At 43.1% G+C, this 15,066-nt stretch overlaps 1 protein-coding gene across 2 annotated transcripts in view; it reads right to left on the reverse strand.

The window, feature by feature from the left end:
* LOC138620734 (striated muscle preferentially expressed protein kinase-like) overlaps positions 1–15,066 on the reverse strand; it is a 41,143-nt gene that overhangs the window by 3,649 nt on the left and 22,428 nt on the right. Inside the window, exons 9-36 of one of the 2 annotated variants that reach the window (XM_069698154.1) lie at positions 13,798–13,961; positions 13,560–13,648; positions 13,211–13,386; positions 12,910–13,093; positions 12,588–12,661; positions 12,322–12,480; positions 12,027–12,216; positions 11,544–11,773; positions 11,306–11,425; positions 11,109–11,213; positions 10,744–10,950; positions 10,514–10,637; positions 9,602–9,774; positions 9,178–9,290; positions 8,933–9,101; positions 8,431–8,530; positions 7,507–7,707; positions 7,029–7,086; positions 6,868–6,945; positions 6,585–6,757; positions 6,412–6,438; positions 6,158–6,310; positions 5,986–6,028; positions 5,807–5,872; positions 2,564–5,222; positions 2,317–2,484; positions 1,257–1,379; positions 217–381 (exon numbers count right to left, since the gene is read on the reverse strand). In XM_069698154.1, the coding sequence (XP_069554255.1) occupies positions 217–381; positions 1,257–1,379; positions 2,317–2,484; positions 2,564–5,222; positions 5,807–5,872; positions 5,986–6,028; positions 6,158–6,310; positions 6,412–6,438; positions 6,585–6,757; positions 6,868–6,945; positions 7,029–7,086; positions 7,507–7,707; positions 8,431–8,530; positions 8,933–9,101; positions 9,178–9,290; positions 9,602–9,774; positions 10,514–10,637; positions 10,744–10,950; positions 11,109–11,213; positions 11,306–11,425; positions 11,544–11,773; positions 12,027–12,216; positions 12,322–12,480; positions 12,588–12,661; positions 12,910–13,093; positions 13,211–13,386; positions 13,560–13,648; positions 13,798–13,961 (6,291 nt within the window). Of the gene's footprint in view, positions 1–216; positions 382–1,256; positions 1,380–2,316; positions 2,485–2,563; positions 5,223–5,806; positions 5,873–5,985; positions 6,029–6,157; positions 6,311–6,411; positions 6,439–6,584; positions 6,758–6,867; positions 6,946–7,028; positions 7,087–7,506; positions 7,708–8,430; positions 8,531–8,932; positions 9,102–9,177; positions 9,291–9,601; positions 9,775–10,513; positions 10,638–10,743; positions 10,951–11,108; positions 11,214–11,305; positions 11,426–11,543; positions 11,774–12,026; positions 12,217–12,321; positions 12,481–12,587; positions 12,662–12,909; positions 13,097–13,210; positions 13,387–13,559; positions 13,649–13,797; positions 13,962–15,066 lie in introns of both variants that reach the window. The other variant, XM_069698153.1, reaches the window with a different exon arrangement.

A 15,066-nucleotide genomic window follows, 5' to 3' on the forward strand; every position in this document is an offset into this window, starting at 1 on the left:
GGAGCTGCTTTGAAGTAATTATTGCGTTTAGACAAAATAAATGTGACAATATTGATATATTGTTCATGATATGTGAAGGCTATCTTATTCGTCATGTAGCTCTCCCTTTAATATTTCTGTTTGTACCACGCCAATGCAGACAGTTGTGCCAATTAATGAGCAGGACTGGATTTTCACATGAATTTGCACTGACTTTCTATAGAGACTTTCTGTTACCTGTTGAGTTGAGGCTGACGGGAGCAGAGCAGCTGCTGTACGGCCCCTGTCCGGCCTTGTTGACGCAGGAAACTCTGAACCTGAAAGTGCCGTCTGGTGGCAGGTCGGTGACGTTGTAGTAGCAGTCGAGAACGCCAGTGGCTACAGATAACCATTTAGAATCACCTGCAGGGCGGAGGGGAAATAAAGTGTGCTTTATTTGATGTTCCAGTGAACCTTTATGGATAGACAAAAAAAAGTAATACATTACATATTTTGTACATATTGTATTCTGGAGATTGGATTAATGATTCTTGTGTAGTGGATTAGTAAAACGTAGCAGAAGCTTGAAAATAAACCCTAATTTTCTCTTCTCTGTCTTTGAATGACAGACATCTTGTTGTAGTTCAGATATTGAACACCAGATGACAGTGTTGGCAAGCTCATAAACTGGTGATCTGCGCATGCATGTGGAAAAATAACATTTCCTATGCTGACCTGAATTAAAATGATAGTGACACAGTATTCTGTAAATATCTACATCAATGCTACCTGGCAAAGATCAAACTGGCAACTGGGCCAGAATTAAATCTATCACACCAAAAAGTTCAATAATAATCCAAACATTCGAGGTCTGCTACTCCAAGTTTGTGTGACTCCATTTCCATCCACCACATTATGAGATAAAGATGATTCATCGTGCATAATGACGAAAGTCTCTGACAGCAGCACTGGTACAGACTCTATTCCCTCGTGGATTGATTCATTTTCTCCGTCTGAGTGGTGTCTATAGATTTGGAAGCTTTATTTCCCAGGAGCCTTCTCCTCATACGGCACAAAGCTACACACTGTCTGAGCTTTTGAAACACTGCTGCCTCCTAGGAGCTTGAATCCTTGAGTTTAATTTGATTTTTGCCTCATTTAGGACATCATAGTGACAGTAGTACTCAAAGGGAATACAGTTTTAAAAACAGCAAAAAATCCCACAGCTTTTTCGAAACAAAATATTTATATTGGGATGAGCTGAATGCTACAACAAGATAATGTTAATACTCAGGCACCTTCTGTTTTTCTTTCCAGAGTGTAGCTGCATGGGGACTTTGTGTCTGCTGGCTTCCACAGCACCAGGGCTGTGTTGTTATAAGTCTGAGGAACTTCAGGGGTCCCTGGTCGTTTTGGGACACCTTGAGCAGTGGAGAAAGATGAGAGGGGTGTTGGAAAGAGACAAATCAAAAAAAATTAGGTTGGTATACACTGTAATAAGGCCTCAGGGGGCTGCAGAAGGAACTTGTTTGGTATCACTGCAGTGTGCGAGGTTTTACAAGTGTCAAGCTGTTTGTGGTTGGTGGGATGTATTTTTTACAGCACTAACTGTGTTTTGCGTTTCCTATTATGTTGATAATATTTTAGTTTTTTTCTGTATAATCACTACTTTTGGCTCAGTCCGAACAACCTGTAGGTTTCCTCTTCCAAATGTTTAACTTTCACTGTGTGTTTCTCAGGCTGGCGCACAGGCACGGACAATAGAGGCAGTGCAGACGAGATAGGCTGTCTGAAGACATCAGTAACAAAGAGGAGACAAACAGCATCCGTGGTTGAAATAAGTAATTCTACGTGTCCAAAGCCAGAACAAATCGGAGAAATATATTTCCTCTGAAGCCTCAAAAGTCTCATTATTATTTTTGCATTTGTGAGCAGCACCAGCAGAATCTAAGCACAGCTGCTCTCATTACACACAATCTGTGCAAAGGCACGACTGGAGGCGTGAATATGACCTGCCAAAGTTAATTTCAATCATCATGCAGAAATTTGCAGGGAACATCATTTATTCTTCTCACATGATGAATATGAACAAAGGAAAAAACTCCATTAAGTTAATCTACTGTAAAGTTAATCTGTTGACATTAATATTAATTTAAGTTGCATTAATATTCATGTTACTCTCACTCCAATTAAAATTCAATATAAAATAAATGCCGTTATGAAAATTACTGTCTATGAAAGGCAAGTGAGCAGCTCTTCCTCCGATCAGAAAGCTAACTTCATGTTGTAATTTGCAGTGTTGACATTATTGAAGATTTTACACTTTCCTATGAGCGATGGGCCAAACAAAATTCTTACATGCTATGGCGAGTGTACAGGAGGTAGTGACGGTAGCTATTGGGTTGGTAGCTACACATTCATACACTCCAGCATCCCTATGGCTGGACTTCATAACCATAAGAAGCTGCCGGCCATCGGGGTGGGAGATCAGGGTGATTCTGTCATCCACCTCCAACGATTTCCGATCTGGAAAACACAGAAATATCAGCCAATAAGCGGCAGTGTTTGGATGACGCTGTGATTTTATCATTAGAATTAAAGTCACCTTTCATCCATGTAATTTCTGGATGTGGACTGCCGGCTGGAAGGCAGCTAAGAGTGACCGGTTCCCCCTCTAATAAGACGTGGTCTTTCAGTTTGATGTGGAACACTGGAGCGAAGTCCGAAGCCGAGCGGATGAACTGCTGGCTTTTTGTCAGACCCTCTTCTTTGGTGACGGTTGAAGGCAAATCGGACTGGGATGGAGTTTTGTCTCTCTTGCCCCTCGTCAAACCCCACCTGTCCCACCGCGATCGCCTGTCACTCTCTGAGGCCTTTTCAGAATGAATGCTCGAGGTGGATTCGACTGACTCCTTCGACGCAGCAGCGCCGGTTTGTTTAGCGAGCTGATTCTCGGGGATGCCCATCCCTTTGAGTCCACGGCCCTCGGACTGGGAATGACGGTGGCGGGTGAACAGGGGCGTGCTCTTTCCTTCTGGATCTCCTTTTCTCTCCTCCGACTGGCTGCGGATTTTCGTAGATATTCCTGCCACTTTGTTTTCAAACCTTTGCTTCATTGCCAGGACAGGGGAATCTGTGACCTTATTTAAATCCCTTTGAACCAGCTCCTTCTGACTCCCCTCTGTGTCTTTATTCTTCCTCTCCTCTGACTGAGTCCTGATCTTCGCAGAGATTCCAGCCACTTTGGACTCAAACTTGCGCCTCATCGCAGAAACCGATGACTCCTCAGCTTTTCTCTGCTCTCTCTCATCCTGCTGCCTCTGCGCTGCACTGTCCAGCTCCTTTGTATCCAGGGACTTACTGCGACCAACAGCCCACGAAACCCTCTTGTTTACGACTGTTTCCTGCACATTTGGTTGCTTCTCGTCTTTTGATTTCTCTCCCTTCTTCTCGGTGGATGTTGACCTCTTGGCCCTCAAAGAGAACCTCCCAATAAGACCAAAGCCTGTTTCCCGGTCCTCACCTCTTAAATCTTGAACAGATTTGGATTTCTCCAGTAGTCCTTTGGATACCATTTCAAGAGGCGACCCCCTCGGCCCCGGCCTATAAACCTCTTCGCCCCCCTCAACCGCCTTCCGGCCCAACACAGGCGATTTCTCCTCTGATTTGTTTCTGGTCAGTTTTCGGAGGCCACGCGTCAAAGACGACTCTCGCTTCTTAAACCTCGCTTCAAACACTTCCTCTGAGTCTATGTCCTTAATGTCGGTTCTGAGCACAGGCTGGCGAGGGATGGCAAGGAGATCAGGGTTTGATGAAGAGGAAACAGAATCAGGGGATCGGTCAGCAATTGCTACTTTAGCAAACACTGCTGCATGTTGAGGTGACGTGGCTGTAGCAGGAGGACCCTTCTGAACCTTGTCAGATGTTTGAGTGACACTTCCATATGCAAATGACGGTTTACTATTCTGTGGTGTTCCCTCACCACCTTTCATTTCCTTTTCATTAATATGTAGCAACTGGTTTTCTTGCCTCTCTTCATCCTCATCATCCTCCTCTATTACAATTATAGGAGTAATAATAGAAGGGGATCTTGACTCTGATTTTACTTCATCTGCCTTTTCTAAGTGGGTTTTGGTCCTTTTCTCATCTACGTTTTCACGTTTCTTCACATTGTTTCGTTGTTGCAGTTGGTCCAATCGTCCTGGTGCTGGGAGCGCAAAGGAAGTCTTCTCTGTGGGTGAGGAAGACTCCAGTGCTGTTTGATCTGTTAGTGCAGACATTGAGGTGGCCTCCTGGAGCTTCTTGCCTTCAATGCTTCCATTGCCCACAGAGGGAATCTGTAAGGGAGCTCCGAACCTGCGGTGCAGGGGCATGGGCTCAGAATCCCCCTGAGTAAAGGAGGCGCTCTTACAAAAAACTTTGGTCTTTGGTGTGTCCTCTCCAGGACTCTCAGAGGATGCCGCTCTGGTCAGTTTTGACGGCCCTTCTCTGGATCTTCTAAAATTTCGATCAAGAGACCTCGTCTGCCTTTCATCTTCCATGCCAAGTGTTTCAAACAGGGGCCCTCGCAGGCCACTCATCTTTTTGTCCGCACTTCCTCCCCTGAGCAGCCGCTGTCTCATCAGTTCCAGTTTCAGGGCATAATCCTCCTGGCTTAACTTTGCAGCTCCAGGGCTCTGGCTGCGTTTGGGTAGTTCCATAGAAACAGCCTTTTTCAGGCTCTTGTTACTTGCTTCTGAAACCTCATCTGCATTTCCCTCCTCTTGGTCAATGTGGAGAAGCAGCGCTGAATCAGCAGAGCTGCCTCTCCTCATGGTACCCCGCCTTGCTTTTGTAAGTGGTTCGTCTGACTCCACACTTGATCCTTTTTGAAGAGGAGCTCGTTTTGTCTTTTCCATCTTCTCTTCACTTGGGGTTTCCTCTTCATCTTTCCCACTCTTACTAGCCCCTCCTCCACTCCCTGCCTCATCCATGTTGTCCTTTTTCCTCTCTCTGTCAGCTGCAACACTGGGCCACGCTGTGCCATCTTCATCCCCTGGGATTTCATTAAGGGACACCCTTGAACCAGAAAAGACCATGGACAGAGGCATTGGAATAAAGGGAAGCTCATCCACATCTGCATCTGAGTCGGACGAAGAGGACGGTGGTGGGGAGCCTTCTTTTAAATGCCGGGCCACAGCAATGGAGACGTGTCTGCATGAGTCATCCAGGAGTTCTGGGATGGACCGCGTCACCATCTTGGATTTGTAGCTGATCAGGGAACGCTGGACAAGGTCAACAGAAGATAATGAGAGATTATTTAATTTCCCTATTTTATATGTAAAGTCTCCAGTCCAAGTCAGATATGCCACTTCCATACTGAAAAGAGTTTGAAACAATTATGACACTAAAAACATGCCTTATCATGCTTCATATATTTTTATGAGTTTCATGTTTAACACAACTTAACTTTGTTATAACCTTTGGTCTTTTAACCATAAACCTTCTCTCAGTTGCAAGATGTTCTCAATATATGCAGAGCAAAAGGCTTTATTAAATTCTAATGAAAAATGAAAGAATTTCATTGGACAAGTTGAGTGTATTTTGGGAACTGATTTAATAAGAAGGGATATTTCTGTCAGAAAGTACTGCATTTAGGCTTTAATGCAATCCTGAAATGTATTAAATCTTCTTTTCAGAAAATCTGTTTATTTAATTCAGGAATATGAAGGAGTTATTCTGGTATAAAAAAAAAAAAAAAAAAAAAAAAGAGGCTTAATCACTTGCTGGGTATCAGTCCTTGGAGTCTTTCTGTGTCTCAGTCTTTGATTTACACATACTAAATGCATTTGTCATCCACATGACCTACCTGCCATCGCCGTCTAGACAAAACTTGCTTCAGCATAGCCGTGCTTATGCTCTTGTTCGTTGGTGACTGCAAAACAAAGAAAAGGGAGTCATCAATAACCTTAGAGATAAAAAAAAATAAATCCTAGGACACGTTGAAAGTTTGAGGCAGGATAGTAAATTTTCGAAATGATAACTCACCTTGAACCAGGGATGGCGAAGGCACTCAATGACACTGGGCCTCCTAAGAGAGGAGAAATATGCACAAGAAGAAGGAGCATCTTACAGTTGACACTTAAAATATGACTGGAACTATGGTTGGTCAAAGGACATGTATTCATATGTATTTGAACAAAAATAGATACATTCTTACAGTCTGTCCACCACCAAAATCTTGATGACAAATCCCTTAGCTTCTTTGCAGAAGTCACAAAACATGCTCTCCTCAAATGCCACATTGTAGTTGCGGATGTTTAAGGCAGTGGCTCTGTCATTCTCACCAGCGAAAGGAGACACTCCAGTCAGACTAAAATTCAACAAAAGAAAACATGTAATTTTGGTGCTTCCGTTATGTAGAAATATACATATTCTATATAAAAACGGTGGTGACAAAGTGATGTAACATACCAGAGGTACGTGATGACACCGACAGGCCTGTGGGAGAGCAGGACGGGTGAAGGGCGAGTGGATTTTCAGGAACAACATAAAAGCACACAAGAGACAGAGATGTGATTTTGTTGCAGATAAGAAGGCAGTCCCTATAGTGGCCACCTCTCCATGCTGGAGAGCAGGTGGCTTACCATATGTCTGTTGCCGTGGAAACGGGAGTTTGGTTAACAATCTCCGGTGCAACATATTCTGGCGTGCCGTATTTGCAGTAGTGTTCCTCCGAGGGCTCCAATTTTATGGCATTTCCAAAGTCACAAATCCGGATGTGGTCACTCCCCAGACCTGACATTAAAATATTTTCTGGCTAGAGGGGGTGACACAAAAACAACAATATGAGGGACTGATAGAAGAATATAACAATATTTTAAACAATCTTGATCAAATAAATGTGATCTGGCACTAGTGGACAGATACCTTTATATCAAGGTGAGCAATGTTTTTTTGGTGAAGATAACGAAGACCCTCCAAGACCTGCTGAACACTACTGCGGATCTGTAATGTGAAACATAAGGGAATGAAGTATGAAGTCGTGTTACATAATGGCAGCGCAGTGCAGTGAGCAGAGGAACACAAACCTCCAACTCCATGACTGTTGTTTTCTTGGCCATTCTTTCCAGCAGCTCCTCGTGACATCTTCACACAACAGTTGAGGGAAAAAAGCAGAGCTGCGACTTGACTGCACAGTCCAAGTGGTAGGTGCATGAGAAATGAATTATAAATGAGCAAAACTCCCACACATTCTATCTCTTGCTAATTCCACTCAGCGGCGATGAGTCAGAGAGAAAAAGCTGGGCTGCTTCATTCATGCCTCCAGGGGCTTGCAGAAGACATTAGGATTAATGCTTTGGATCTTGTCCTTGAGATGCATTTAAGTGCACTTCTGTTCAACAGTGAAGGAGATACAACTTGAGTCAGTTCTGCAGAGAAGGCAGTGCCGTTGCATATTTAACTTTCCTGAAATTCTGTGTTTGCTCACTTACTGAAAGAAAAAACAGTAAGAAAACAAAGTCAAATGTTTCTGATCATTTAAATAGAATTGCACTAAAAGGATACAACTCTGTGATGAGCACCACCATGTTCTTCTTCTCAAAGGCATCATGAAAATAGAGAATCCTCTCATTGTCCAGCTCAGACAGCAGATCCATCTCTCTGAGTGCCGAGGCTTTCTTCTTTCCTCGAGCAGAAATGAATTTAGCAGCGAACTCGGCCTTTCCTTTCTTCTGCGTCAGCCTCTTCACATAGGAGAAGGCCCCCCTGCACCAGCAGTCACACAACAATGACATTATTGTTTTGTTACATGCCAACCAATCAGTTCCTAAATTATTGTGATACTAAATAAGACATCAAAAAGAATAATTAAAGAATATTCAAGGGGAGGGTTAATAGGGCTATATGGAAGAAATTAATATACAACTATTGTGTGAGCATCGAAGTTTATTGTTGACCATCGTCCGTATCGCTCCAAATACTTACTGAGAGTTTGGCCCTTTCCTTCCAATTTCTTAATACATTCTTCTTTGCAAGGAGAATGAAGAGACAAACGAGAAGGCTTTTTCATTGTATTATTAATTTTCATTCTCTTTGGGTTCTTTTCTGTGATGTTTGGGAGAAGAAATCTGAATTCCCTGTCTGTGCTTGTTGTTCTGTTTGGTGCTTGTCTTCCTGTTCTGATGCCTCTACAGTTCACAGTAAATGGCCGGTCTCCATCATGTCAGACCAAAGGAAATCATCTGTCGGCTAATGCATTCGCTCCACTCAGACTGGTGACTCATCTCTTGTTTCTGTCCGCTGTTGTTAAGCAGGTGCAATGCCCCCCCCCCCCCCCCCCACCCCCACCACCACACACACACACACACACACACACACGCACGCACACCCCTGACCCTGAGCACTCAAACAGCTATTAACGTCAGTGTCCCTGCCATGTCTGAAGGGATGCGAGACAGCATGAGTGTGCTGCTACACATACACACTCACCTGCCAATCTCTTTGTGGATATCATAATAATCTGTCAAACGCCTCATCTTCCTCAGAATGGTCCCCTCGTCCTCCATTGGCTCTGCTGCTTCTTTTCGTTCTGGAGGGAGCACCAACATAGGGATCTTTAGTTGGTGTGTGTGTGTGTGTGTGTGTGTGTGTGTGTGTGTGTGTGTGTGTGTGTGTGTGTGTGTGTGTGTGTGTGTGTGTGTGTGTGTGTGTGTGTGTGTGTGTGTGTGTGTGTGTGTGTTTGGCTGTAAATGTGTGCCAGCATAGTGACAGATGGTTTCATATTGTAGTTTCAAAAACACCTTGTGGTCCCACCCATATGGTGCAGATTTAGAGTCGCAATTTTCAACAACAACTAGCTTATACTGTTATGTTTTGTACAGCAAATGGATATACTCTAGAGTAAATGGTAAATCTTTTTAACTCGGTTGAATCTGTCTGCATATGAAGTATGTTTGTGCATGCAGTAATGTTGTTTTCTTGGACTGCAGACCTTTATGGACTGTGAGCTCAGCCTTGCAGGAGTTGGAGCCGGCCAGGTTCTTCGCAGTGCAGGTGTACACACCGGAGTGATCAGGATGAGCGTTGAGGACAACAAGAGAGTATTCTGGATCATCATACACAAATGTGAAGTGGCTGCTCTCGGAGAGAAGCAAGTCATCCTGCAACAGACGAGTCCACCATTAATATTCAGCATGGTTCAGGAAAAGTATCAGCTACTACCCTTGGACGTCGTACCTTATACCACAGAATATCTGGATCTGGCTTCCCTTCAACCACAACAGCCAGACGACATGTCTCCCCAATATGCACATCCACATCCTCCATGATGGTTTCAAATTTAGGAGGCACTGCACAAGAATAAGAGGTCAAGAAGTAATTACTTGCTCTCTTTTTGCAGTTTCCACAGATAAAATATGAGCACAAGAGACACAGAGCAAAAAATAAGGGCACAGAAAAAGGCAAGTTCTCATTTAAAAAAAAACACCACAGTCATCTTTCGAGAAGTTATTTTATAATTTATGATCCTTTACTTCAAAAATAACTGAAGCTATTGGATATCAAGCAGATTTTCCTTGTCGGCTGCCAGTAGTAAGTAGTAAGTTCTTTGAATTCTGACTAAAATGCTAAATTTATCATGTGGTGCTCTGCTTGAACTGACCTGCCATGGCCAGCTGAAGCGTGCAGAGGTCGCTGCCAAACTGGTTGCTGGCCGTGACCACCAACTGACCGATGTCTGTGCTCCTGACCCGCTGTAGCTTCAGAGTGTGTTGATCATCGTCTGGCATGCTCATCTCAAACATTCCCGGTCTGCTGAGCAACACCACGCCCCTCCTGAGAAAGACACGGACAACATGCGGACATTAGAGCAACAGACTAACAATCAAGACTGAAGCTTTTGATACAATAATAATTTCTGCTAAAAGATCCTGTTTAATGACATTTTAATTTAGTTAAAAAGATAATCAACAATACTGATTCTATACAGCTTCAATAAACAATGCACACTTGTAAAAGAATACATGCATTTTTTTACTGAGAAGTAAAAGTTCATTTTTCAGTACAAAGGTATCAACTACGTGGCAAACACCTTGCAGACAGAGAACAAAACTTCCTTCCAAGAAACTGCAGAGCTACAAAGAACATATGATTGAATAGCAAATGCTAAATTCAATCAAAGCAATGTAAACCCCTGCACAGCAGCTCTTCTCAGTCCTGGTCCTCAAACTCATTATCTGGAGAGAGCTTGGGGTAAGTATGTTCACATATTGCATCCCAAATTATGAAGCAGTCCCTGATGAGAATAGAAATGGGCTGAAAACCATCAGGGCTCTGGCTCCTGGGAGACTTCCCCTGTCGGGATTTGTTTGAATTGAACTTCCTTGTTAAAATATCAAATATTGTCTCAGTATCTGATCAAACACACAAAACTCATCAGTTCAGTTTAGTTGCAACCTTGCATTTTCTTATTTTGTTGTATCACTGTGCATTTTTCTTTTGCAAAACAAAAACCTCTGCACAATGTCCTTTACATGCAAATCTATAGTTTGTCATTAAAGAAAAAGAAACAAACCTTTTCCAGGTGACAGCTGCGTGCACATGGTTCAGTGTGATGGTGATGCTTGCAGGTTGGTTCTCAACCACATACATAATGTCTGGTTTGTCCAAAATTACTGGTGCTTTCCTCAAATATGGCCCTACAAAGATCGGAAATAGACAAAAACTATATGTATAACTCAAAGTATACTTGCATTATGTTCTCATTGGACCAGTGGCAGCATAAGCCCTTTGCACTATTGATACCTCTGTCCAGCAGCTGGACCAGATCCGTGGAGGGTGATGGTTTACTCTGTGTCTTCCCGGTGGATGTGAGGACTCTGAAAGCGTAGCGGACTCCCTTGGAAAGAGAGGTGACAGTGTAGTTTGTTTCCCTCAGGTTAGACGCTACAACAGACCACTGGATAGAGCCCAGCGGCTGCTGCTGGACCACATACAGCAAGGACCCCACATCTGCAAACATGCACGATGTTTAATTACTTAATCTGGCTGACAATCAAAAACATAATGAGGTTTTTAACATGCAGAGAGAAAATCATTTTGTTTGTGTGTTGTGGGTGTACTGCGCAGAATTAAATTGGTATCAGAGAAACCTACATTAATTAACCTACCAAATGAAGGGTCCAGTCTCTTTGGTCTTTTCCAGCTGAGGCTTATGGTTTTCCCTGTAATAGCCTCGATCACTGGAGGACCATCAGGAGGGTCAGGAACAATGTCTATTTCCAAAAACAGAAATACATACACATAATATTAGACAAATCTTCTATTCTGTCAACTACAGCATCAAACAGTGAGTATGCATCCCTACCTGTAACATATAGATGAGCATAGCAGGCTGCTTTGCCCACTTTGTTAGAGCTGACGGCTTTGTAGACGCCCCCATGAGCGTGACAAGCGCTCCGAATGATCAGATTGTGGACATCCCTGTCTGGAAAACAGACACACAAGGTTCTTGTTTGCTATCTGTCCGCCCCCCCCCCCCCCCCCCACACACACACACACAGGCCGAGCTTTGTTTTTGTTTTTTTATCAGAGTCTCTGCTTACGCTGGGTCATTTTTCGTTCTTCGCAGCTGTCAATGCGCTTGCCGTTGTGGTACCAGGCGATGGTTGGGTAGGGCAGGCCCGCCACCTTGCATTTCAATACCACCTCCTTCCCTTCAATCACTTCCATATCAGCCAGAGGCTTGACAAAGTCCGGCATGGTCCTTTTTTCCACTTCATTTTCCAGCACTTCAGGCTCCTCTGGGATGGATGGCATCTTTTCCAACTTGGCCCTGGAGGACGTTAGTAGAGATTGGCTTAAAAAAACAATGAACACAAACTGAAAGATTGACGAGTTTGTTTCATTTGATCTATTTTATCACACGAATCCACTCCTTCAGAAGAATTTCTCTTTACCCTAGAAAACTAAAATGGTGTCTTGGATTTTTTTTTTTTTTTTTTGTATCTTATTCTTCCCCTTTCAAAGCCATTACAGTTACATAATTGCAAATCAATACTTTTTTCTGTATGAATCACTTCCCTTACATGTGAGAAGAGATGGCAGCTCTGGGTTCCTGCATGTAGAGCTCAGCAGTGCATTCAGACTTTCCGTGAATGTTCTGAGCAACTGCTGTGTAAAAGCCTTCTGTGTCGCTGCTAACGTGGGTGATGACAAGTGAGTGACGGCCCCCCTCTTGAAGGAAACGAACATTATCACTCTCCTCCACTCGTGTCTCTGAAAAAAAAAAAAAAAAAAAAAAAGGTGAAAAAGCATTTCTTGTGAAGAGCCCACAGATTTTATTTATGTAGAAAATCACACACACACCCTGGAGATTCTTACCAAAATGCATCCATGTGACTCGAGGAGCAGGTGATCCGCTCACCTTGCAGTCAAAGCGTGCTGTGCGTCCTTCAATGACCTCCAGGATGTCCAGTTTACGAGTGAACAGAGGCTCCTTGGATGGAGTGACTCTCAGGTTTGCACTTGAGGTCAACTCCTCTGTAAATGCACATGTTTCAGTAAAACAAATGTCTGAGGTTTTTTAAATGTGTAATTTTTGAAATAATCATTTGAGAGTATTGCTTCAAACAGTGTTTGTGATTCACCTTTTGCAGTGCTCAGCTTGCAAGTGTATTTCCCACTGTCATCCTCATGTACGGAATTCAGCATGAGACGGCACCTATATAATAAATGAAAAGACCATTTAATTAAATGGAACTATGTAAAACAAAACAAAAATATTGTTAGTTATTGTATGAGAAACTGATAAATTACAGATTTCGGAGATTCAAGACTCTTTCCAGCCACAGTTTTTGAGTCTTGATACATCTTCAACTAATTCAAACTTCTCATTTTCCAGGTACTTGTCACCTCTTTTTTCCCACTGTTTAACAATAAAATAAAACGGACCACAAAAATGTAACCCACCTCTTTCCATCAAAGTGCATCTTGCAGTTGAGCAGTGCTGGCTGGATCAGCTTCCCATTGGACAGCCAGTCCACATCCACGTCTGGAGGTCCGGAGATGTGACACTCAAACATGGCCGACTCCCCAGCCCTCACTGCCACATCTTTTACCTCCCTGATGATGTTCAGTGCTGTTTGTGTTCCAGCTGCTGAAAAAAAACACAAAAAAAAACCCACAGAAAAACAGCAATCAGGAAATATTACAAGATATCTGATACAAAATGATTCGACCTGACAGTTTTTATCAGGTTTTCATTACTCACCTCGGACCTCCACTCTGCACTCCGCCTGTTCGGCTCCGTGTTCGTTGATGATCTTACACACGTAAAGCCCCGCGTCTGACCTCTGAGCTGAGCTGATTCTCATTTCACTGGTGCCATCTTCTATCTCTCGCACAACGAAACGCCCCGTCGTCTTCACTGTAAGTTTGTCCTTCAACCTGGGTCGAAATAAAGTGGTTGTCACAGTCATTTATACTCATGTGGTTATTAGAGGAACGCGTGTGCGTGTGCGTTTTACAGGGAAACTGTTAGTGACCTTGGTTGAGATAAAAGCTTTCGGTGTCTCAGAAGACGTTTGTCTGCTATAAAGCTTCAAAAGAAAATGTCTTACCAGTAGACCATGGGTTTGGGAAGCCCTCTGACTTTTGCTGACATAACAACATCTTGACCTTCAGTGACCCCCTGGTCATATGGCACCACCTTTTAAAGAATTACAACATGATTTGTTTCTGTCAATCATATTTGATTTTTGTTATTTTGGGTTGATATGGAGGACAGAATTTTTGGCACATACGCATCTGTATTATTGGCCAAAACAAATTTAGATTTTGCTCCTGATACACTCTTACCTGAAACAAGGGGGGCTCTTTGAAGTGGACCCTTTTACTCACAAAAGGTGAGTTACCGACCTCCATGGCCTCCTCCTGAGGGCTCAGATACTCCTCATCGGACTGGACTGGAGTGCTGGCTTCCAGGGATACAGCTCGTTTCCCACATCGCATGTGGGTTGGCTCTGGAAGAGCAGGAGAGTTATACTGGACAATAATCTTATATTACAAGGATATTACTGCTGGATCTCATTCACTCTTATTTGGGTTCAAGAAAAAGTCAACTCTGATTTGCATACTTCTTAATTTAAGTCATCAAGAGCAAATCTTTTTGAAATATGGTAACATGGCAGCTCGTTAAACATTTCGATTAGAACAATCTGTCAGAGCTCTGATGTTTACAGTCTTTGCTTGCTTTTCTGGAGATCTTTGCCAAGATGAGCTGTTGGCAACATAAAGCGGTGAGTTAGAGTTGAGTGGGCCACGTGCACCCCTTCGCACATGCGCACATACACACACACACACAGAGTGACGAGACCTCTCTGAAGTGACCGTAACTGAACAGATAATGAATTAATCCCTTAATCCCTGACCCAATCATTCACTTATTCCCATGAGTTCCAGAGCAGACACTGTGTCTGGACTCCTGGCAGTTTCTACTAAAGTCTGAATTAATTCACCGCTGGATGGAGAAATATAAAGCGCTGCCACCCTGCCTCTCTTTCTGTCTCTATTTGTCGCTTTGTTTTTGTCTCAAGTATTTATTTCCTCTGTCAAACCCAAAAATCACACATCTGGGAAGAGCAGCAAACACTGTGAAAATTGACAGTGGAACAGAAACAAGACGTGCCGTCCTTTGAGAAAACAACAACAGCAGCAGAGTGGACTGATAGCAAGGAAAAGCATTTTTATGAAACTAACTCGACTGTTAAAAAAAGAAAGGAAATTGGGTCATCCGGTGTAAGCAGAAGGTGAAATAAGTCAAAGACACTCTTGATCTTACACATGGAAGAACTGACTAATAGCAATAAAACATCAACTCAAGAGATTTCCTTTTTACAGAAAAACACCACTCGTGCCAAATTTTTAAGTTACGTAGGTGTATATTCTGTTGGACTTTTGACATTAAAAAGGAAAAATAACAAAATAACCTACCTAGAGTCACATCTCTGAGCAGCGTCTGTGCACCGGGGGATAACTCCCTTGAGTATTTATGTAAACCTGCCAACTCTTACACAACAGCTGAGCACTCTGAGCCAGCTAAAGTTCCTCTGTAGTTTCATCTTCTCT

This window comes from Brachyistius frenatus, unplaced genomic scaffold (assembly GCF_029030835.1).
Source record: "Brachyistius frenatus isolate BFR_SWC_R1_liver_20210118 unplaced genomic scaffold, ASM2903083v1 Contig_26, whole genome shotgun sequence".
Classification (NCBI taxonomy): domain Eukaryota; kingdom Metazoa; phylum Chordata; class Actinopteri; family Embiotocidae; genus Brachyistius; species Brachyistius frenatus.